The sequence below is a fragment of the Prionailurus viverrinus genome, chromosome D2, assembly GCF_022837055.1.
Source record: "Prionailurus viverrinus isolate Anna chromosome D2, UM_Priviv_1.0, whole genome shotgun sequence".
Taxonomy (NCBI): Eukaryota; Metazoa; Chordata; class Mammalia; order Carnivora; family Felidae; genus Prionailurus; species Prionailurus viverrinus.
Window position 1 is genome coordinate 32022304 of NC_062571.1, and position 21628 is coordinate 32043931.

The 21628-nt window shown below is 47.9% G+C and overlaps 2 protein-coding genes across 9 annotated transcripts in view; one reads left to right on the forward strand and one right to left on the reverse strand.

Moving 5' to 3' along the window:
• Positions 1-589: 589 nt before the first annotated feature.
• Positions 590-6710, reverse strand: PRF1 (perforin 1). 3 transcript variants are annotated; one of them, XM_047825615.1, is made up of 3 exons: positions 6627-6710; positions 3794-4369; positions 590-2912 (listed from the first exon to the last, which is right to left on the reverse strand). In XM_047825615.1, the coding sequence occupies exons 1-3, from the start codon at positions 6653-6655 to the stop codon at positions 1784-1786; spliced, it is 1734 nt and encodes a 577-aa protein (XP_047681571.1). In that variant the 5' UTR covers positions 6656-6710; the 3' UTR covers positions 590-1783. The 3 variants fall into 3 exon arrangements, with proteins under 3 accessions (XP_047681571.1, XP_047681569.1, XP_047681572.1); XM_047825613.1 differs by lacking the exon at positions 6627-6710 and adding an exon at positions 5684-5835; XM_047825616.1 differs by lacking the exon at positions 6627-6710 and adding an exon at positions 5355-5662.
• ADAMTS14 (ADAM metallopeptidase with thrombospondin type 1 motif 14) overlaps positions 5911-21628 on the forward strand; it is a 115615-nt gene continuing 99897 nt past the window's right edge. For 4 of the 6 annotated variants that reach the window (XM_047825603.1, XM_047825609.1, XM_047825611.1 and 1 more), the window contains exon 1: positions 5911-6001. The gene's annotated coding sequence lies outside the window, so the exon portion shown is untranslated. Of the gene's footprint in view, positions 6002-6980; positions 7074-21628 lie in introns of all 6 variants that reach the window. The other 2 variants (XM_047825605.1, XM_047825606.1) reach the window with 2 other exon arrangements.

Here is a 21628-nt window from a genome sequence, read left to right on the forward strand (position 1 = left end):
AGCCAGCATGACGTTTCAAGATTTTTCTGGTGCTCTTGTTTGTGTGTGTGGCTGTGAACGGAAAGGTGTAAAAATGTTGGCTTCCACCAGGCTTTCAGAGCCAGCCAGTCCCTCCTGCCCTACTCGGGGATCCAGGGTGAGAGTGATATCACTGCTGAGCTTTTGAGAGTACAGGTCCACCCAAACCTCAAAGGGCTTCATTTGTAGGGAGTTTCAAAGAGAGTCAGGAGGCCGTGCCAGCAAATCTGAGCCCCTCTGACAGCCGCCCCGCACAGCCAAATCCTGCTAATTCTGGGAGGCGGGGATCTTGCCACCCACCCCCGAGGGCCCGTGTTCTATAAGGCCTGTGTCCCAGGCGCCCGAAACAAAGACCACTTCATTCGACGGTGCAACCGGAGACTCTGGGGCTTACCGGACGCCAAGGCCAGGAAGCCTCGGCCACCACCTTGTTGGAACCACCGCCTTCTCCCCTCGAACTGAGCGACAGGCGAGAGGAGAGCCCTCCGCCTTTCAAATGGGTTCTGTTGAAATTACAGTTTTCAAACCGACGGCTCTGGGTCAATCATGCCCCGCACACACGTTCTCTTTGGCTTGGGCCATGTTTGGCCCTGTAGGTTTATTTTTATTTTTATTGCTTCTTTATTTTTGAAGGAGACAGAGAGAGAGAGAGAGAGAGAGAGAGAGAGACAGAGCACGAGCGGGGGAGGAGCAGAGAGAGGGGGAGACACAGAACCCGAAGCAGGCTCCAGAGCAGAACCCGACTCGGGGCTCAAACTCATGGACCGCGAGATCATGACCTGAGCCGAAGTCGGACGCTCAACCGACTGAGCTACGCGGGCGCCCCTGGGTTTATTTTTACAAAGGGAGATGCATTGCCAACAATCAAAGAAGTGAAGTTGGGGTTTCTGGTTGCTTTCAGAAACTGGAGGACCTGCCAGGCCCGGACTCATGTTCCTGCACAGGGATGCTTGGCGGGCACACAGCCTCCGGCCCCCTCTAGATAAAGCATTTGCTCTTCAGCTCCACCTGGTCCTTGCCATTTCCTGATGCCTCCCGGCCAGGACCTGAGTGTCTGTTGCCTCTGATCACTGAGCTTGTGCTGCTGTTTCTTGAATTAAGAGTTATGAGGGAAGCAAACTCTTTGGGGTCCCCCCCCCCCCCATTTCCAACCAAAGTGGAAATCTGCCCCAGGGCGAGCCGCCTGTCCTAGAGGATTGCTGATGTGGAAGTTGGTCTCCAGGACCACGTTCGGGCCCCATCCTCCCCTCTGCCACAACCGTCACCGTCGTGGTCAACGTCACGTCATGTTTCTTAGTCCTCTGTCAGGCTGTGCACGCATGAGGCAGGTCCAGACGGCCCTTGATTTGCCGGAGGGGCAAAGCTTGGTGCGTAAAGACGACAGACCAAGGAGAGCAGCTGGGGCGGGCAGGGTCAGACCCTACTCGATGAAGGACTCGGCCGCCAGCAAGGGCTGCGAAAGGAAGCCGTGCAACGATACCACGTAGCCTGGGAGGAAGAGTCTCCTAGCCAGCTCCTGGCCTAAGCGGTGGCCTGGCCCCGGCTCATTTCCAGGGCTCGAGAAGATCAGGAGGCTAAGGCAGTTTGGACAGCAGTCTCAGGGCCGGCCTGTGAATTCAGCCACTTCACTGGGGGACAGCGGTGGGGGGGGGGGGGGACGTAAGCCTCAGTTTTCCATCTAATGGGTATATGAGCATCGGTCCTGGCTCCCTCTGTGAGAACCCCTTCAGGCCAGGCCCACGTGTCCTCTCGAGGCTGGCTCTTCTCACCACACCGGCCCACTCCGGTTTCCGGGAAGCTCCCCCAGAAGACCGTGGGGGGCATACTCCAGGCAGGTGGCCCCCTTCAGGTGAGGCAAGCACTTGGCATGGTAGGAGAATCTCAGGTGACCGTGGGACAGGCCACACCTCACCTCGTGCAAGCCAGACCGTGGGTTCTGGTCACAGGTGCCGAGGAGGTCATCGTCCCAGCCGTGGTCTTGGTCCCAGACCTGCACCCTCAGGGGCCCCCCCGTGGACAGGATCACGTCCCCGAAGTCCAGCCGCGTCATCCACTTGGGGTTGTTATCGTTCCACACTGTGCTCACTCTCAGCTCCTGGCCTCCAAAGAAGACCTTCAGGTAGGCGTCCGTCCTAGTGAAAGAGTCTCCCCACAGGCCTGACGCCTGGAAGTTCATGACCTCCAAGTGGGCCAGGCCCCTCTGCCGGGGACAGCAGTCCTGGTTGGTGACCGCTGAGCCGTGGCAGACACACTGGCATGGGTTGTGGGGGCTCTTCTTCTGCCCCAGGGGGCAAGGCCTGCTACAGTCCTTCCAGCGGGCCCTGTCCATCACGTACTTGCTCACGGCCTGTCGCAGGGCCTCCCGCCGCGGGTCCTGGCTCTCCAGGAGCACATGCAGAGGCTCCAGGGTGTAGTCCACCAGGTTGGGTCTGTCCAGCAGCGAGGCCACCCAGGCTGAGAACTGCTCGGGCCCGGCCTGGTCCCCAAACAGCAGGTCACTTACGGAGGTGTGGTGGCCACCAACTATTTCGGAAAAGCGCTCCCGATAGGCCTGGTGGAAGGAGGTGGTTATCTTGTGGTGCTTCTTCTTCTCCTCACAGGCCTTGAATTCCGACGAAGAGTCGGCACGGCCACTTATGCTGACCTGGGCCTCGACGGCCAGGCAGTCCTCCACCTCTTTGGCCCCGAGCCCGTCCAGGGCCAGCTCACAGGTGCGCAGGGCGGTGAGGGCCGAGATCCGGCCGCCCAGCTCCATGGACCGGATGAAGTGGGTGCCGTAGTTGGAGATGAGCCGGAGGTAGTCGGCCTCGGTGGAGGTGTTGAAGGCGGGGGGCAGGTCTCTGACGACCCTCTGGAAATTGGGGTGGAGTGGGGGAGAGTGTACCAGGTGAGAGCTAAAGGGAGAGAGAAACATCAGATGGCCAGCGGTGGTTAGTTTCCCCCTCGGCCATCCCTCAAGGTTGCCCAAGGTCACGTGGAACTGGTAGAAAGAGAGCTGGAACCCGGGCGGCCTGGCTCCAAGCCCGAGCTCCAAACCAGTGAGCTGGCGGGGAAGCCCATCCTGTCTGTTGTCCCTTGGTAACCTAGGTAAGCTGTATAGGTATTTCTGCGTGTCCTTTCCAAAATAAGGTTTTCTTCTTTCCTTCTTATTTTCTGGTTATAAAAGTGACGATGCTGCACCGATGATGACCCTCTAGCTTTGGAAACTCGTCCTGTGGCCTTTGTCCATCTGTCCCCTGGATTGGGTGCCTGACTGCTCTGGCCACACGGGAAGATGGCACCCTGTCTCACTGTGAGAGGAACCAGGGTGGTTGGCTCGGGGCCTCCACGGGGACCATGCATTTCTGGGGTGTCCCGGAGGGCTGGGGTTGTGACCACTGTTGTTTGGTGCCGTGGCCCGAATTCCCAGCACAGAGCCCGACACATGACAGCCACGAATTGTGGCTGAACGTGCGAATGAGGCCCAGCGGTGGGAAGTCTCCTGCCAGGTCTCCTGCCCACAGGACAGAGGGGACTCAGTAGATCTGAATGGCACCGTGTTGGGCGTCTTAGCATGGCCTTGCTTGCTTCTTCTCCGCCTGTTCTCTCCCGGGGCTCTTCCTGTTCAGGGTCACCGGGGAGGAGGCCCGAGGGCACCGTACCAGCCAGTGTGCAGGTTCCCCCGCCGAGTTCCCCCCGCCACCATTCCAGGGCTCCCAGACCACTCTGAGTTTCCCACACCTTTTCCCAAGCCCCTTCTCACCATCCCCCACCCCCCACCCCCCGCGGCTCTCACCTGTAGAAGCGACACTCCACCAAGTCAGTGCTGAAGCTGTACTGGTCGTGGAAGGTCTTCTGGGCCGCGAAGTTGGCCATGTGGGAGTGCGAGCCAGCCACGGTCACATGCACGTTGGCGCTGGGTTTGGGAGACACGTCCAGCCCCACCCGCCAGTCGTTGCGGATGTTGCTGGCTGCTTCCCTGGCCACGGCCTCGGTGGAACTGGCCTTGGCCCTGACCACTTGGCGCTGGCAGCCTGAGCCCTGGGCGCGCCAGTCAGTCAGTGCCAGAGGGAGGCGCTGAAGGGCGCCCCGCTTCAGGTGGTTGTGGCAGAGAGTGCAGGTGCCGTCGGGCCGCAGGAAGCTCTCCGTGTCCACCGGGAAGGAGCCCGAGCGCCTGAGACTGGTCACGTCCACGCCCTCCCCAGCCAGCATTGAGCCGGGCACAAACGGACGGTTGCGGCGGCACTCGGAGCGGGCGGCCGTGTGGCAGGGGGCTGGGGCGGGGCGGGGCAGCAGCAGGAGGAGGAGGCCCGGGAGGAGCACACAGGCACCCATGGAGCTGTGGAGACGGGGGCGTCTGGGCTTCGGGAAGCTGTGGGCAGAGGTACGGAGGGTGAACTGTCAGGCTGTATGAGATGGAGAGGGAACGTGCCATCTCCGAAGTGACTGAGTGTCCGAGCCGCGATGACCTTTGCAGACCTGGCCCATCCCCCACGTGTACGGATGGGCCCAGGATGGGAAGTGACGCGCCCGAGGTCACACAGCCAGGAGGAGCCCCTTGCTAGGGTTTCATTATTTAAGGCCTAACGGGGGATCCAGATTGATGGCTTTGTCCCCAGGACCACAGATGCTGCTTGTGGGGACGGGGCTCTGCACACAGAGGAGGGGACAGAGAGTAGATATAGCAAACTTGGGGAGGGACCTGGGACCCTAAAGAAGCCCGGATTCTGGAGAAGTGTCATGTGGGCCCCAGAACAAGCATGTTTTTCCCACCCCACCTCTCCCACTCTCTGTCTGTCTGTCTCTCTCCCACGAGGCCCTTAATGGGATTGGATAAGAAAAAATGCACTGCCCTTATTCTCTCCACCTTCCCTTTGCGGTCCACTCTCCAGCCTCATGGGAGAGCAGCAGCCTGAATTCGGATGTGCCTATGCCCTCGCATCCTGTGTGGGGAGGCCCGGCAAGTCCCCTCTCCAGATCTCCTGGCGTCCACACCTCCTTTGGCATCGCCTTGCCCTGTGGCACTCAGGCAGTGTATGTGAGCTACCTATGTGTTGCCTCCTATCAGACAACCATAAGCTAGAAGCTTCTTCCCTGTTTTGAGGTGGCTCGGGAGCCTTACGTGGACCTGTTTGTAATCCGGCGTCTCCAGGCCCTACCCCTATCCAAACTAGACGCCTCAGAGGCCTGTCTCTTCCAGCACCTGCCAGGGACCCCAGCTCCTCTGAAACATGGGGACTCACCCACAGGAGTCACTGGGGTGGTGGGGTTCCGGCCCCAGAGAGATAAATGGAAGAAGGGCAATCTTTCAAAGGCCCGCAGGCCATCCCACTTAGGAGGCCCGTACGGTTCGTAACCTTAATCCACGGAGCTCCGTCTCCATCCCGGTCCTCCTCGTATTCTCTCCCAGGGAGCCTCTTTCCAGCTTTCTGAGCGGCTCTCCCCGTCAGCATTGGACGGGGCCTTACGGACGATGCCTTGTAACCTCTCCGTTTCCTATATGAGGAAACTGAGGCCCAGAGTGGGCGTGAGGACGCTTGGCCAGTCAGTGACAGAGCACAGTCTCGCGGGTCCCGGCACTTCCTGCTCCATCAGGCTCCTCCCCGGACAGAGTGGCCTCACTCCCGCGCCTCTCCATCCCCATCCGGGGGCTCCCAGCCTCCCTGCCACCCACCTTCCTCCCTACCTGGAGTCCTGTGTTGAGACGCTCCCCCACAGACACTGTCTCCCCGACGAGAGGCTCCTGAAATGGTGGTGTCTGCCCCCGGGGAGGCTCACCACACAGCTCATCACCCAAGCCACCGTTCACATCACTTCTGCTTCCTGCCCCGCCCCTCCAGCTGTGGTCACGGGTCCCCTCTGCTCTCCCCTCCCACCAGCACCCACCTTGTGCTCATCTCCTCATCCGGCCTTTCTGACAACCCTCAGGAAATGAAGCCGCGACGGCCAGTGTCTCATCCAACAAGTAGAGCTGCCCCGGGGCGTGGGGGGCCTGGGCAAACAGGTGAGGCTTGGTGTGGCGCTGACACAAGGTCTTTGAGCTTCAGCTCTGGGTTGCTGAGCAGGCCGGCAGGGCCCATTCCCCTGCTTCTGATCTATGGCATCACATAAGACACGTAAGGGGTGGTACAGGGTAGGAGCTCGCCGCCGAGGCTTAGGAGCCCACGGCCTGGGCCTGGGCCAGCTCAGTTATGCTCTCGCTGTGTGGCCTGGCAAGCCACTCTGGCCTCTCTGTGCCTCAGCTAGAAAGGGAGATCCTTGTAATGCAGACCCTATGGGTTGTGAACAACAGGGGGTTACTATGGGTGAAGTTCTTAGAACCGTGCCTGGCCCTGAGCAAGGGTGACCATTCCCTCCTCCCCAAACAGGGGGGCATGAAATAAACCCCCTGGCCCACTTCCTAGCCACACCTGCCTTCCAGCCCGGCCCCGGGCTCTGAACCCCAAACACTACTCCAGGAGACGGTTTCCTGTTCCCCCCTTTTGTGAGGCGAACTGGTGGCCACACCGGTCCCCAGCCCCTCCCCAGCCTTGGCCTGAGGTCGCAGCCACAGGGTGGGGGGTGGGCCGAGGGGGAGGGAGATGTGGGTGGGGCCAGAGGCTTGGGGTCTTCTTCATCCTTTGTCCTACCTGAGGTCAGGGTGAGGTGAGGTTTCCATGGGTCGAGTGACTCACAGGGCAACTTCTGGGGGCCAAAATCACACTGGTCGGAGGTGAAGACAGCTGGGTAAGGGGGGGACTGTTCTCAAGAGTTCATCTTCCAACCATGTACGTGACAGGAACAGATAGCCGCAGGCCCCAGACCACGTGTGACACCGTGGGGTTCATCCCTTGAGTTTGTTGTACCCCCCCGCCGAATGCCTTGCTTTTACGGGAACAGGGGCTCACGCTGCCTTCTCGGAACTCGGCCCCGTCTCCTCCCCTCCGTGCCCCCCTCCAGAAATGGCGGCCTCCTGACCCCCTTCTCTCCACGCCTTGTTTCAGAACAAGGGCATAAACAGGAGCCAGGTAGTTGTTTGCATGGCAGCATGAAGACATATATTACGATCTTTGGAACTTTTGAGAGACTGTTATCCGGTAAGTGCTATTGTGAATTAATATTTCTGGAGTGGTATTCAGAGAAATGTACGCCATTTTTATAGATGTAAAAGGAATCATGATTAAAATAGATTGACCCTTCTCAAAATCAGATATTCAGAGCGAAGTTAAATTTAAACACGGGGGGAAAAGGCCCTCCATGTTGAATAATACCGATACTATCGCAGGAATAAAATTATGTGTCAGCCTTTAAGGAACGGATCGGGACACGATCCATCGGGAACATAAGAAATGAAAAAGTATTTAGAATCTAGTCTGGTTCAAAACATATCTGTCGAATGCCCCCATGTTATTGCTGCTGTCTCTTCACATAAAAATAACGTGCAAATAACTTAAAAAAAAAGGGGGTCAGGCTGCTGAGGCTGTGAGTTTAGTCCTGTAGGAAGAGACAGGCGAGGTAGAGGGAACAGAGTCTAGTCTCAGCTTCGCAAGAAACTTGCCGCGTGACTCTTGCCGGTAGTTTTAACCCCTTTCCAGGTTAGTTTGCTCATGTACAAAATCAATGGGAGGACTCTGGGATTTCTAAGAATCCTTAGATTCTTGATGACACGATGTGCATTTAGCACCTTTCGAGTGGCATGTGAAGTCGCTACTCTCCACAAGATCCTGGTGGGGTCGGTCCATCAAAGAGCAAGGATGTCGTGGAGGTCTACCGTGACCGTTTGGGCCTCTGTGACGGACGGCAGTTGTTCCCTCCAGATGACGCTTAGAATAGAAAGGGACTAAACACACTTTTGCGTCTGATGCCTAAGTCTTAATAAGAGCACAGTTTGTTCAATTGCCAGACTCCATCTATACGGTTTATATTAAAAAATGTAATTCATGGGGCACCTGGCTGGCTCAGTTGGTTGAGCGTCCAGCTCTTGATTTCGGCTCAGATCATGATCCCAGACCCATGGGATTGAGCCCCCCTGTTGGGCTCCATGCTGAGTGTGGAGCCTGCTTAGGATTCTCTCTCTCCCTCTCTCTCTGTCTCTGCCCCTCTCCCCACTTGCACACTCTCTTCTTCTCAAATAAAAAAAAAATAAATAAATACACTTAAAAAAAATAAATAAATGAAGTGTTCCAAACAGCAACATCCACAGAGACAGAAGGTACTCGTGAGTGAGGAAATGAACAGAGACCACTAATGGGCACAGGGCTTCCTTTTTGGACTGATGAAAATTGATCATGGCGGTGGGTGCACAACTCTGAATATGCTCAAAACCACTGAATTGTACACTTCATTTATTCTTTTTGGCAGCTTATTTATTTATTTTGAGAGAGACAGAGGCAGCGCAAGTAGGGGAAGGGCAGAGAGAGAGGGAGAGAGAGAGAATCCCAAGCAGGCTTCACGCTGTCAGCTCAGAGCCCGACGCGGGGCTTGAACTCACAAAACCGTGAGATCACGACCTAAGCCGAAACCAAGAGTCGGATGCTCAACCGACTGAGCCACCCAGGTGCCCCTGACCTGTACACTTTAAATGCTTGAGTTGTATGTGAATAATACATATATATGTATATGTGTATCTATATATTATTTGAATTGGGTTATTTGTCTTTTTGTTGTTGATTTCTAATACTTCTTGATATATTTTGGATTTGAGACCCTTTTCAGATCTATGATTTGCAAACATTTTCTATTCACTCCCTTCAGAGTGTCCTTGGAAGCACAAATCTTTCTAACTTTAACGAAATCCAGCATTTCTGTTTGTCCTTTTGTTGCTTATATTTTCAATGTCATACCTAAGAAGTCTTTGCCTAACCCAAGGTCATGGAGATACACTCCTATACTGTCTCCTAAGAGTCTTGCAGTTTTAACTCTTACATTTAGGTCTATGATCCACTTAGAATTTATTTTTGTGTTTGGAAAATGGTCTGGCTTCATTCTTTTGCGTGTTGGTATGATTTGGGGGTACATTTTCCTAGGGCTACAAAATATTTACCTTTGACAGAAAAGCTCCATGGGTAGTCTACATAGAATGCACGAGGAAGCTCCTGACCCTGACTGCGTCCACTTACATAAACTCTACCTACTCCATGTTCTACGCATATGAACCATAATCAGAGAGGTCCTTCGACAACACCAGTGTTTATACTGTAATTATTGTGCCTATTTTATTTTATTTTTTTTTAATTTTTAATTTTTTTAATTTTTTTTAATTTTTGGGACAGAGACAGAGCATGAACGGGGGAGGGGCAGAGAGAGAGGGAGACACAGAATCGGAAACAGGCTCCAGGCTCTGAGCCGTCAGCCCAGAGCCCGACGCGGGGCTCGAACTCACGGACCGCGAGATCGTGACCTGGCTGAAGTCGGACGCTTAACCGACTGCGCCACCCAGGCGCCCCATATTGTGCCTATTTTAAAGATACCAAATGCAGTCCCAGTGGCATTCTTTTCCTCCTGTGATTATTCTCGGTTTCCTCTTCTTCCTGGGTTCTTCTTCCTCACCAGCCTGATGTGTTGCTATGGTTATGTGGTTTTCCCCTCAGCCTCACGAAACGGCCGGAGGGGTCTTTCCTCTGCTTCCGTTCTGTGGAAGAGTCTCCAGAGATTGGCACCCAATTTTTGTACTTGGGCAGATTTTTAATACTGAGTCCGTATCTTCAGCAGTTATAGCTCTGTTTGAGTTTTCTGGCTTTTTTTTTTTTTTCTGGTATCAGTTTTGGCAAGTTACATTTTTCTAGGAGAATGTCCCATCTGTCTGAAATTTCACCATTGTGGCCACGACATTATTTATAGTTGTCTCTCACACTCCTAGAAAAAACGTCTTTCTGAATCAGTAGTCATGCCCCCTATTTGATCACAATTTTTTTTTTTTATCATTGTTTCTCTCTCTCTGTTTTTAGATGAGTCTGGCTAAAAGTTTTTCTATTTCTTATTAATTTTTTTTTTCAACGTTTATTTATTTTTGGGACAGAGAGAGACAGAGCATGAACGGGGGAGGGGCAGAGAGAGAGGGAGACACAGAATCGGAAACAGGCTCCAGGCTCCAAGCCGTCAGCCCAGAGCCTGACGCGGGGCTCGAACTCACGGACCGCGAGATCGTGACCTGGCTGAAGTCGGACGCTTAACCGACTGCGCCACCCAGGCGCCCCTATTTCTTATTAATTTTTTCAAAGAACTTGCCCTTGGCTTCATTGATCCTCTCTCTTGTATCATTATTTCCCATTTGATCAGTTTCATTCTTACCTTTTCATTTCCCTCCTTTTCCCAGTGTTCTTTGGGCTCCTTCTGTAGGAGGAGAAAACTATAATTAGTTTTCTCTTACTAACTCCTTGAACTGAATCCTTAGCTTAATTTTCTTTTCTTTTCTTTTTTAATGTAAACACTTAAGGCTCCACATTGCCCCCAAAATCTTTTATACTGCCTCTCGATAGTTTTGGTGGGAAGTATTTTCATTATTGCCTGGTTTCTTAATATTTTCCAAATTTCCTTATGATTTTTCTTTACCTTGTAAGTTATTTAAAAGTATGCTCTCTACATTTTCAAGAAAATGGTTTTTTTTTTAATGCTTATTTATTTTTGAGAGAGAAAGCACAAGCAGGGGAGGGGCAGAGAGAGGGAGACACAGAATCCGAAGCAGGCTCCAGGCTCTGAGCTGTCAGCACAGAGCCCGATGCGGGGCTCGAACTCACAGACCACGAGATCATGACCTGAGCCAAAGTCGGATGCTCGACCGACTGAGCCACCCAGGCGCCCCAAGAAAATGGGGTTTTAAGTACTATCACTTGATTAGTGATTTCTGATACAGTTGCACTGTAGCCGGACATGTCTGTCTGTATGACAGCCATTCTTTGATGCTGGCTGAGAGTGTCTCCGTGGTTTAATAACTGTTTTTCGTAAATGTTCCTGCATGCTTGAGAAAAATACCTGTTTGCTGATTTTTTGACGCAGGGTACTATGTTCAAATCTATGGTCTCTTCATATATTAATTACTGGGAGAATCAGGTTAAAATATCCCATTGTGAAGACAGATTGTTCAAGAAAGACCTGTAGATTTCACCCTGCAGCGAGAGTTCCATCAACTTTGGCTTTCTATGTTTTGAGGCTATCTTATTAAACAAGCTTAGTATCACTTTGTCCTCCTGGTGAATTAAGCCCTTTAAACTTTTTAAATCCCAAATTATGCTTTTCCCTGGGATATCAGTTTTGTCTGATGTTAACAGAGCTATCCCAACTTTTTTTTTTTTAGTATAATTATTTTTAGTTTTGGTAAAATACACTTAACGTGAAATTTACCATCTTAACAATTTTTTTTAAATTTTTTTTTCAATGTTTATTTTTGGGACAGAGAGAGACAGAGCATGAACGGGGGAGGGGTAGAGAGAGAGGGAGACACAGAATCGGAAACAGGCTCCAGGCTCTGAGCCATCAGCCCAGAGCCCGACGCGGGGCTCGAACTCACGGACCGCGAGATCATGACCTGGCTGAAGTTGGACGCTTAACCGACTGCGCCACCCAGGCGCCCCTTAACAATTTTTAAGTATGCCAACCTTCTTTTGATTAGTACTCACATGCATATCTTCTATCTTACTCTTAAATTCCTTTTGTTTTCGTGTTTTAGCTGGGTCTCTGTTAAACATAATTAGTTGGCTTTTGTGATGTCATCGAGTCTGAGTAACTGGCAGTGTAACTCTGCATTAAGTCCATTTATAATTACTGTTCCATGAGTTTGTTTCTATCACCGCTATGTTTGTTCGCTGTCCTGCCTTTCCATGCTCTCTCCCCTCTTTTCCTGCCTTCTTTGAGGCTGACTGAACTTTTAAAAAGTTACATTCTTTTCTCTCTAGTGGTTTACTCTTAGAGCCTTTCTGATTCTCTCGTGGTTGCCCCTAAAAAATGCTAACACACATTCCTAGCAAGGTCTTAAGTTTCCTGTTTTTCTTTCCAGGGATTTCAGGATCTTAGAACGCTATTAACTAGGGGCACCTTGGTGGCTCAGGCAGCGAAGCATCCGACTTTGGCTCTGGTCATGATCTCATGGCTCATAAGTTCGAGCGCCAAGTCAGGCTCTGTGCTGACAGCTCAGAGCCTGGAGCCTGCTTCAGATTCTGTGTCTCCCCTCTCTCCTTGCCCCTCCCCTGCTTGCACTCTGTTTCTCTCTCTTTCAGAAATAAACACCCCCCCCCCCAAAAAAAAAGAATGCTATTTACTAAAATCACCTTTTCTCATTCTCAGGGTTATTTTTGTCTGGTATTTTTGCTCAGTGTTACTTTTCCTGCACCGGCTGAGTCGTGGGTACTCTTACTTGCGTGATACAGTCAACATTTGTTTACATTTACTCACACGCTGATCAATTTCTTTGCCTGTTATTTGCTCAGCTCCGAATTTCCCTTGAAGATAAGTTTCTTTTTCTTAAAGTAAACCCACGAGAAGCGCCTTTGGTGGCTGTCTCTGGCAGCCCATGCTCTCAGTTTCCGTGTGCCTGAAACATCTCTATTCTGCTCTTTGTTTTGAATCATAATTTTAGCAAGTTGGCACTTTGAAGGCCCCGCTGGTTGACACCTCTCAACGCTTTGACATCACTTCGCTGTTCCTGGCTTTCATTGTTGCTGTTGTGTAACTGTTATTCCTGTATAGAGAATTTATTGGGGGGGGGGGTGCTGGCGGAGGAGGAACTGGGTCAAAGATATTTTCGTTTTTGATTTTCTGAAGTTTTACCACAAAGTCTGTATCTCGATAGGAATTTCTTTCTAATTGAAGCTGCCTGGGATTTGTTCTTCTTGAGTCTGAGGGTTCACGTCTGTCGTTGAAAAATCTCACGGCTGCCCCATTCCAGCCTACCTCCACAGCTACAACCTTTTTTCCTCTTCCTATTTCTTTCTTGGTTTCTTTGGTGTCTTCTCAGAGTTTTCTTCCCAACACAAATATAAATAAATACTAGTATGAATGTCTTATTTTCTTCCTTCCTCACATCAAAGGAAGCACATTACACATCTTGCTTTGTGCCATTATTTTGTTTTAAAATAGTATACTTTGGAGATCTTTCCTTATCTGCATTAGAGAGCTTCCTCATTCTTTTATTTATTTTTAATTTAATTAAATTAAAAAAATTTTTTTGAGCATTTATTTATTTTTGGGAGAGAGGGAGAGAGAGAGAGAGCGGGGGGAGGGGCAGAGAGAGAGGCAGAGAGACCGAGAATCCCAAGCAGGCTCCACACTGTCAGCACAGAGCCCGACATGGGACTTGAACCCATGAACCCTGGAATCGTGATTTGAGCCAAAACTAAGAGCCAGACACTCAACCGACTGAGCCACCCAGGCACCCTTAATTTTATTTTTTTAAGCTTATTTCTTTTTTAGCAATGTCTTCACCCAATGTGGGTCTCAAACTCACGACCCCAAGATCAAGAGTTGCATGCTCTTCTGACCGAGTGCCAGGTGCCCCTCCTCATTCTTTTATTTTTTAAAATGGTTGCACAATATTTCATTATATAGATGAAACATAATTTGTTTGACCAGCCTCCCGTTGAGAGACATTTGAGTTACTTATAGTCTTTTGCTCTTACAAACAATGTTGCAATTGAACAACCCATTCATTTGCTGGATCAGAACATAATGTGTATTTAATTTTGTTATCTGGAAGAGTGTCTATATATATATGTTCACACACGCGAGCATTGTCCATAGGGTTGGCACCAGTATTCACTCTATCAGCAACGCATGAGTGGCTTGATTTTCTCTCAGTCTTACCTTCAGAACGTGTGGTCTTCCAGATTTTTCTTCCATTAATTTTTACTTTCAGTGATGTATTCTTTTTAATGTTTTATTTATTTTTTGAGAGAGAGAAAAACAGAACACGAGCAGGAGAGGGGCAGAGAGAGAGGGAGACACACAGAGAGAGGGAGACAGGCTCCAGGCTCTGAGCTGTCAGCACAGAGCCTGACGCGGGGCTCGAGCTCACAAACCGTGAGATCGTGACCTGAACCGAAGTGGGCCGCTTAACTGACTGAGCCACCCAGGTGCCCCATCAGTGATTTACTTTTTCTTTCTAAGATCTCTGTTTCATTCTGTTCCAAATTTGTGATTATGTTTTCATTCTGTTCCACATTCTGTGATTATGTTCTTTAAAAAGTTTTCTTTCTTTTGTAATTCATTAAAAAAACATTTTGTAAATCTTTTTGATGTTTATTTTTTGAGAGACAGAGCACAAGTGGGAAAGGGGCAAAGAGAGAGGGAGACACACAGAGAGAGGGAGACAGGCTCCAGGCTCTGAGTTGTCAGCACAGAGCCCGACATGGGACTTGAACCCACAAGCCACGAGATCGTGACCTCAGCCGAGGTCGGACACTTAACCGACTGAGCCACCCAGCCACTCCTTTATTCTTGAAAAACTTTTAAAACATTCAAGCATACTTATTTGAACTTTTACATCTAGGCATGCCAATACACAAAGACTTTGGTGCATCCGTTTCTTTATCTTGTTACGTCAGTGGAATCTCCCCTCTTGGTGACTTGTATTCCCGGGTATTTTGCCTGCACTTTAGACCGTGATCATGCTTGGCTGCAACTTTTCTGTGGGAATCCTGCCTGGGTGAAGAATAGCGTCTCGAAGCAGGCTTGCACTTGCTTTTGTGAGGCATCTGTCAGTGTACTACCCTTCGGTTTATGTTTATTTGTTGACTTGGCATGTTTCCCCCGACCAGCGGTATAAATTTGAACCACACATGTAGGGAAGGTAGGTCTGTGGTTATCATGCTTTAGGAGAGACTCTGTCCTTTTACTCAAAACAAGCGTCTTTCTTGACTCCTTTTCCTAGCAAATAGATCCTTTTTCTAGTCTACACTTTCATTGACATTAGTAGCTCACGGAGAATGTATCTTAATTCTATGTGGGATGATCTCAGCTTCCATCCCCCCCTCCCCCCTCAAGATATCATTGCCTTTGATGCCTGTGGTCATTGTAACTTGGGATCTGGTTTTCCTGGATCAGCACATGTCTCCAGGCATCCACGGTTGATCTGCCTGGTCTTTTCTCTAGTCACTTCTTTGGTTTTTGACTCCTTGCGATTTCTCTTACTTACCTTCAGTTTCATCCATGCTTTGTGATACATGTCATGATATTCAACTCAGCCTTTCTAGGTGTTTTTGCAGCAGTGTAGATTTTAAGAAGAACTATTCTGTATCATTGATTCAATAAATATTCCATTCAACAAACATTAAATGGAACAAATATTGGTTGATTGCCTACTATGTGCTAGACTAATCCATTCTATTCTATTTCCTTCCGAAAGACTCAGAAGACTGTTAAGTGTAGCAACCGCAGTTAGTTCACCCATCATTAGGTGAAGGGGAAATTTTTTCCTGCTTTAAGAAAGAAGTCTAAATCCATGGTGGATGATGGCTGTGACCAGGCTTGGGGTGGCTACATACCGACAACACTTTTCTATGAGATTGACCCATACTAAGAGGGCGTTGGTAATTACCCTTGGTTTGCCGTTTATCCCATCATACTAATCTCTATTGATTAATAAGACAGGAATCTAGATTGCTAATGTACATATCATGGAAATGAGTAGCAGAACTCGAATCTCTTGCTTTTTTTAAATGGATGAAAATAATGGGGGCTGCTATAAGGATAGCCTACTATAGAAATCTCCCAGAAGGCTGGTACTTATAGACACTGGAAAGACAGCAGCCTCCTCACTCTTTCTGTCTGTTCTTTCTTTCTTTCTTTATTTATTTGAGACAGAGAGAGACAGAGCATGAATGGGGGAGGGGCAGAGAGAGAGGGAGACACAGAATCCGTAACAGGCTCCAGGCTCCGAGCTGTCGGCACAGAGCCCGACGCGGGGCTCAAACTCACAGACCGTGAGATCATGACCTGAGCCGAAGTCGGACGCTCAACCGACTGAGCCACCCACATGCCCCTGTTCTTTCTCTTTTAGACTACATAGTCCTCATCTCCTTTTCTTCCTCTGCTCTATTCTTCACTCTTCATCAGACGCCTTTTTGGCCCGCTCATTTGCTTCAATGGTCCCATGATGCCTGTTGAAAGATGGCTGCCCACCCTTCCCAACTGGCTCCCCTGGCTTACCCTCTTGATTTTGTATAGCACAGCCTATAGCAAAGAACTTCACATACATTATTTCATCTTTGCCTGACAATGGTGTGACATAAGCAGAACGTTGTTATCCGTGATTAATTTTTTAGTGAAAAAACAGAGAACCAGCAAGGAGAGGTACTTGCCCAACATTACTCAGCCAACAAGTGGCAGAGCAGGGACCAAGCCCTGGTTTTCTGGCTCAAGGCCAGTGCTTTCTTAAGAGCCCAGCTCACATACAGCTGCCTAGTAAATCCACATCCAAGTGAAATTCCAATGTCTGGAAAAATTGGATTTCTAACTCATCAGTGACCTTTCAATTTTCTGATATTTCTATTAAAGAACAGTAGGTCTGGGATTTCTCTGTGAGAGCGGTGGCCTCAGATTATAGAGCTTTAGAAAATTGGTGTGGGTTTTGTGAATGTTCTGAGGGCTGGGCCTGGCCATGTCTGGGAGTTTTGCGATGAGTTATTAGTGGCCAAGGGCTTGTGAAAACATAAACATCTCACTGAGCTCAAACCTGAATGGAAAAAAGAAAAAAAGAAGTTCTGAGTAAGAGTCTGACTAATGACTCCTTGGAAGGAATTGAGCAGTGTCTGAGACTTTTCCATTTGCCTTTCGGCTAGAAAGGTTTCTTCCTAAAATCCCACAGCCCCGTGCATTTAACCCACACAACGTACTATGCACACCCATCTATTGTAGCTCATCGAGGAAGTCTTTGCTGAACCCCTACTATGTGCCGGGTACTGCTAAGAACTGATGATTACAGAGAGAGTTACAAAGGCATGCAAGCCAGGGCTCCATCCTTGATGGAGACTACAATCCAGAGATGTAGCACCACGTTCAAACTCGACCAGACTGCCTGGTCAAAATTCCTGCTTTATCACAACCAACAATCAACCTTGGGATAAGTATCTTTCCCACCTCTTTCCCACCTCTTTCCACCTCAGTGTCCATCTATGTAAAAGAAGGCCAATAATTGTATCTACCCAACTGGGCCTTTAATCAGAGTTTTGTTGTGGAGATTAAGAGGTAATATATGTAAAGGGCTTGGCATGGAATAAAAAAATCTAAATAAAAGTTATGCCACTGGTGTAAAATCTCAGAGGGGGTTTGGGATGTATGGCTTAAAAATGGGGAGCTGCGGTGGTCCAGAGTGTTGGTTGGGTCCAGTTAACCCACTGATATAACCAGAATAGGATGCTCTTAAAGGATCAGCGAGTGGTAGAGACTGTGAAGAGGTTTTTCAGGAAAGGAGTAGCAGGTGCAGAGGTACGGAGGCAAGAAAGAGAGACTCACATCAAGGAAATAGCTTATGTTTACGGATAGGACTGGTATGTATGGTAAAAGGGGGTAGGCATTAATAAGCATCATAAGTATCCCATGTGTAATACTATCTGCCAGACACCTTGGGAAATGCTTTGTAATTATGATGTAAATTAATCCTCCCAAGAGCACATGACATCTCCCCATGAAATGGTGAAGCTCAGCAGCCAAACTAGCACAAAGCCCTACACTGAGGGGAAATGGCCAGAAGTAAATAATAGGACAATGAAGAGCCAAGTAGAGAGAAGATCCACGTAAAGATAAAGTAGGGGATCCTGGCCTCTGTGAATGCCTGCACGCATCACACACACACACACACACACACACACACACACACACACAGTGGGGGAGAGTAACAGAGGAAGCAGTTCTTAAACTTCTCTGAAGCTAATTTCAAAAACATTTTTCAGTACAACAGAAGATGGAGCCCTAGAGTCATGAATCTTGGCCAAGAAATCTTCACCTACTCATCCCACTCAGGAGTACAAGGAAGCCTGTCTCAAACATGGGCAATCGAAGGGTGCCTGGGTGGCTCAGTCAGTTAAGCAACTGACTTCGGCTCAGGTCATGATCTCAGGGTTCACAAGTTCCAGCCCCGCCTCAGGCTCTGTGCTGACAGCTCGGAGTCTGGAGACTGCTTTGGATTCTGTGTCTCCCTTTCTCTCTGCCCCTCCCCTGCTCTCACTCTGTCTCTCAAAAAGTGAATAAACATTTAAAAAAATTAAAAAAAAAAAACATGGGCAATAGAATAAGATAGCAGAGAAGGAATCCAGTTCCATTCAGGTGTCTTATAAGAAAAGAGACTAATGAGCATAACAGGCTATCAGACCATGAAGTTCTCTAGAAAGACTTGCCCATAATACAGATGCAAATTTTAATTTAATATTTGAAAATGAGCTAAAAGAATTTTTTAAAATGACTGAAGCTATGAAACTAAAGCATAACTCAGGATCATAAAAATGTATAAATGAGGAGATTGGACAAAAGGAAGACTTGAAAAGAGCTTACATAGAGTTAAGAAAAATGGTTTTTCTTTTCTACAAAGAAAAACCATTTCAGAAATGAAAAAAAAATAGAACGAATACAAGAGTGAACAAATAACACAAATAATACCATAAGAGAAATAGATGAAAAGGAAGGAAATTAAAAAGAAATATAAATAAACTGGAGAGTGAAAAAGAAAAGATATAAGAGAAAGTGATAGGTATAGAAGACAGAGAAGATCCAACCTCCATGTAAAAGAGGACCTAAAGAAGAAAACTCAAGCAGTGGGACAGAGTAAACACACAATCAGGTGAACAACTTTAGCCTCCCTCTCTCTGTAACTAAGTATACAACAATAAAATCAGTAGTGATATAGAAGATTTGAACAACACAATTGATAGGCTTGCCCCCACTGACCTGTATAGTACACTGCATCCATGTGCTAAAGAAATACAATTTCCTTTGTTGTTGTTGTTGTATAAAACATTGTCTTTATATAGAAATCAACTGACTTATTCAGGGTCATTGTCTCCATTGTGATGCCTTCCTGAGAGATTTTTAAGAAAATTTGGATTATAAGGATGCCTGGGTGGCTCAGTTGGTTAAGCGTACAACTTTGGCTCAGGTCATAATCTCACAGTTTGTGGGTTTGAACCCCATGTCAGGCTCTGTGCTGACAGCTCAGAGCCTGGAGCCTGCTTCTGATTCTGTGTCTCCCTCTCTGCCCCTCCCCTGCTCATGCTGTCTCTCTCTGTCTCTCAAAAATAAATAAATGTAAAAAAAAAAAAAGAGAGATACATACCATAGAAGTCATTCTTTCAAAGTGTAAAATTTAGTACATGTACAATATTGTGCGACCATCACCACCGTCTAGTGTCAGAACGTTTTCATTACCCCAAAAAGAAACCTCATATCCATTAGCAGTCACTCCCCATTTTCTCTTTCCCCTCCATGTGCCTGTCCCTAATCTACTTTCTCTCTCTATGGATTTACCTATTCTGGACATGTAAAGGGAATCAGATGACAAGTATATGAGGTCTTGTGTGTTCGGGTGCATTCTTTCAGCATAAGGCTTTCAAAGTTTGTCCATGTTGTAGCATTTAACAACACTTTATTCTTTGTGTCTAAAAATATTCTATTCCATTGTCTGGTTATACCACATTTTGTTTATTTAATTATCGGTTGATGGATTGTTTCCACTTTTTGATTGTTATGAACAATGGCACCATCAGCATTCCTGTGCCAGTTTTTGCCGGGACCTATGTTTCCATTTCTCTTGGATAAATGCATAGGTGTGGAATTGCTGGGTCATAGGTTAACTCTAAGTTCAACTTTTTGAAGAATCGTCAAACCGTTTTCCGAAGTAGCCGCACTGTGTACTGTGTTACGTTCCCACTAGTAGTGTATGAGGATTCCAATTTCTCTGCGACCTAGCTAACACTTGTGGCTATTTGTCGTTTGGATTATACCATCCCAGTGCACGGGAAGGAGCATCTCATCGTGCCTCTGATTTGCATTTTCCTAAGGACTAACTATGCTGAACATCTTTTCATGCATCTGTTGGTCACTGTGTGTATCTTCTTTGGAGAAATGTCTATTCAAATACTTTGCCCATTTTAAGAGTAAGTTATTTTTCTTATTGCTGAGTTGTAAAAGTTGTTTATATATTCTGGATACTAGACCCTTTTCAGATACATGGAAAGGATTTGATACAATTCTAACACCCATTCGTGATAAAAAACTCTTAATACTCTAAGAATGGATGAGAACTACAGCTAACATCATAGTGGTGATATTGTAAAAGCTTTTCCTTGGAAAATGAGAACAAGACAAGTGTACTTCCTGTCACCAAGTTTATTCAACATTATATTGGAGGTTGTAGTCGGTACATTAAGCAAGAAAGAGAAATAAAGACATATGATTGGAAAGAAAGAAATACAACTTTTTGAAGATGACATATGAAAAGAATCTAATAATGAACCATTGAATTAACAATAAATTAGCAATGTCCCTGGATCCCAAGTCAATGTATCAGCAGTGATTATAAAATAAAAAAAATTTTTTTAAATGTTTATTTATTTATTTAAAAAAAATTTTTTTTTTCAACGTTTATTTATTTTTGGGACAGAGAGAGACAGAGCATGAACGGGGGAGGGGCAGAGAGAGAGGGAGACACAGAATCGGAAACAGGCTCCAGGCTCTGAGCCATCAGCCCAGAGCCTGACGCGGGGCTCGAACTCACAGACCGTGAGATCGTGACCTGGCTGAAGTCGGACGCTTAACCGACTGCGCCACCCAGGCGCCCCAAATGTTTATTTATTTTTGAAGGAGAGAGAGACAGAGTGCGAGCAGGGGAGGGGCAGAGAGAGCGGGAGACACAGAATATGAAGCAGGCTTCAGGATCTGAGCTGTCAGCACAGAGCCTGACACAGGGACACGGGGCTCAAACCCACGAGCTGTGAGACCATGACCTGAGCCGAAGTCAGATAAGCACTCCAGGCACCTCAGATTATAAAATAGTCTTTACAGAATGATTCAGTTTATCATAACATCATAATACGTCAAATTCCTAGAAAAAATTTTAACAAAGAATGATTGCTATACAAAAACCTACAAAACAGTAGTGATACTGATAATGTAATAGTGCAGTGGAGATAAATAATATACCACGTTTATGAATTCGAAGAGTCAAGATTGTAGAAAAGTCATCGCTCCCCACTTTGATCGATAGATATAATGCAATTCTACAAAAGCCTGTTTTAATATGGAAATGTATAGGCCAATGCTAAAAATTATACGGAGAGGCACATAGGTGGCTCAGTCGGTTAGGCGTCCAGCTCTTGATTTCTGCTCAGGTCAGGATCTCACAGTCGTGAGATGGAGTCCTGGTCAGGCTCCTCGCTGGACGTGGAATCTGCTTAAGATTCTCTCTCTCCCTGCCCCTCCCCCTCAAAAAATATTAAAATTTATTCTTTTTTTTATATAAATTTTTTTAACATTTATTTATTTTTGAGACAGAGAGAGACAGAGCATGAACAGGGGAGGGTCAGAGAGAGAAGGAGACACAGAATCTGAAACAGGCTCCAGGCTCTGAGCTGTCAGCACAGAGCCCGATGCGGGGCTTGAACTCACGAACCGCGAGATCATGACCTGAGCCGAAGTTGGACGCTTAACTGACTGAGCCACCCAGGCGCCCCCC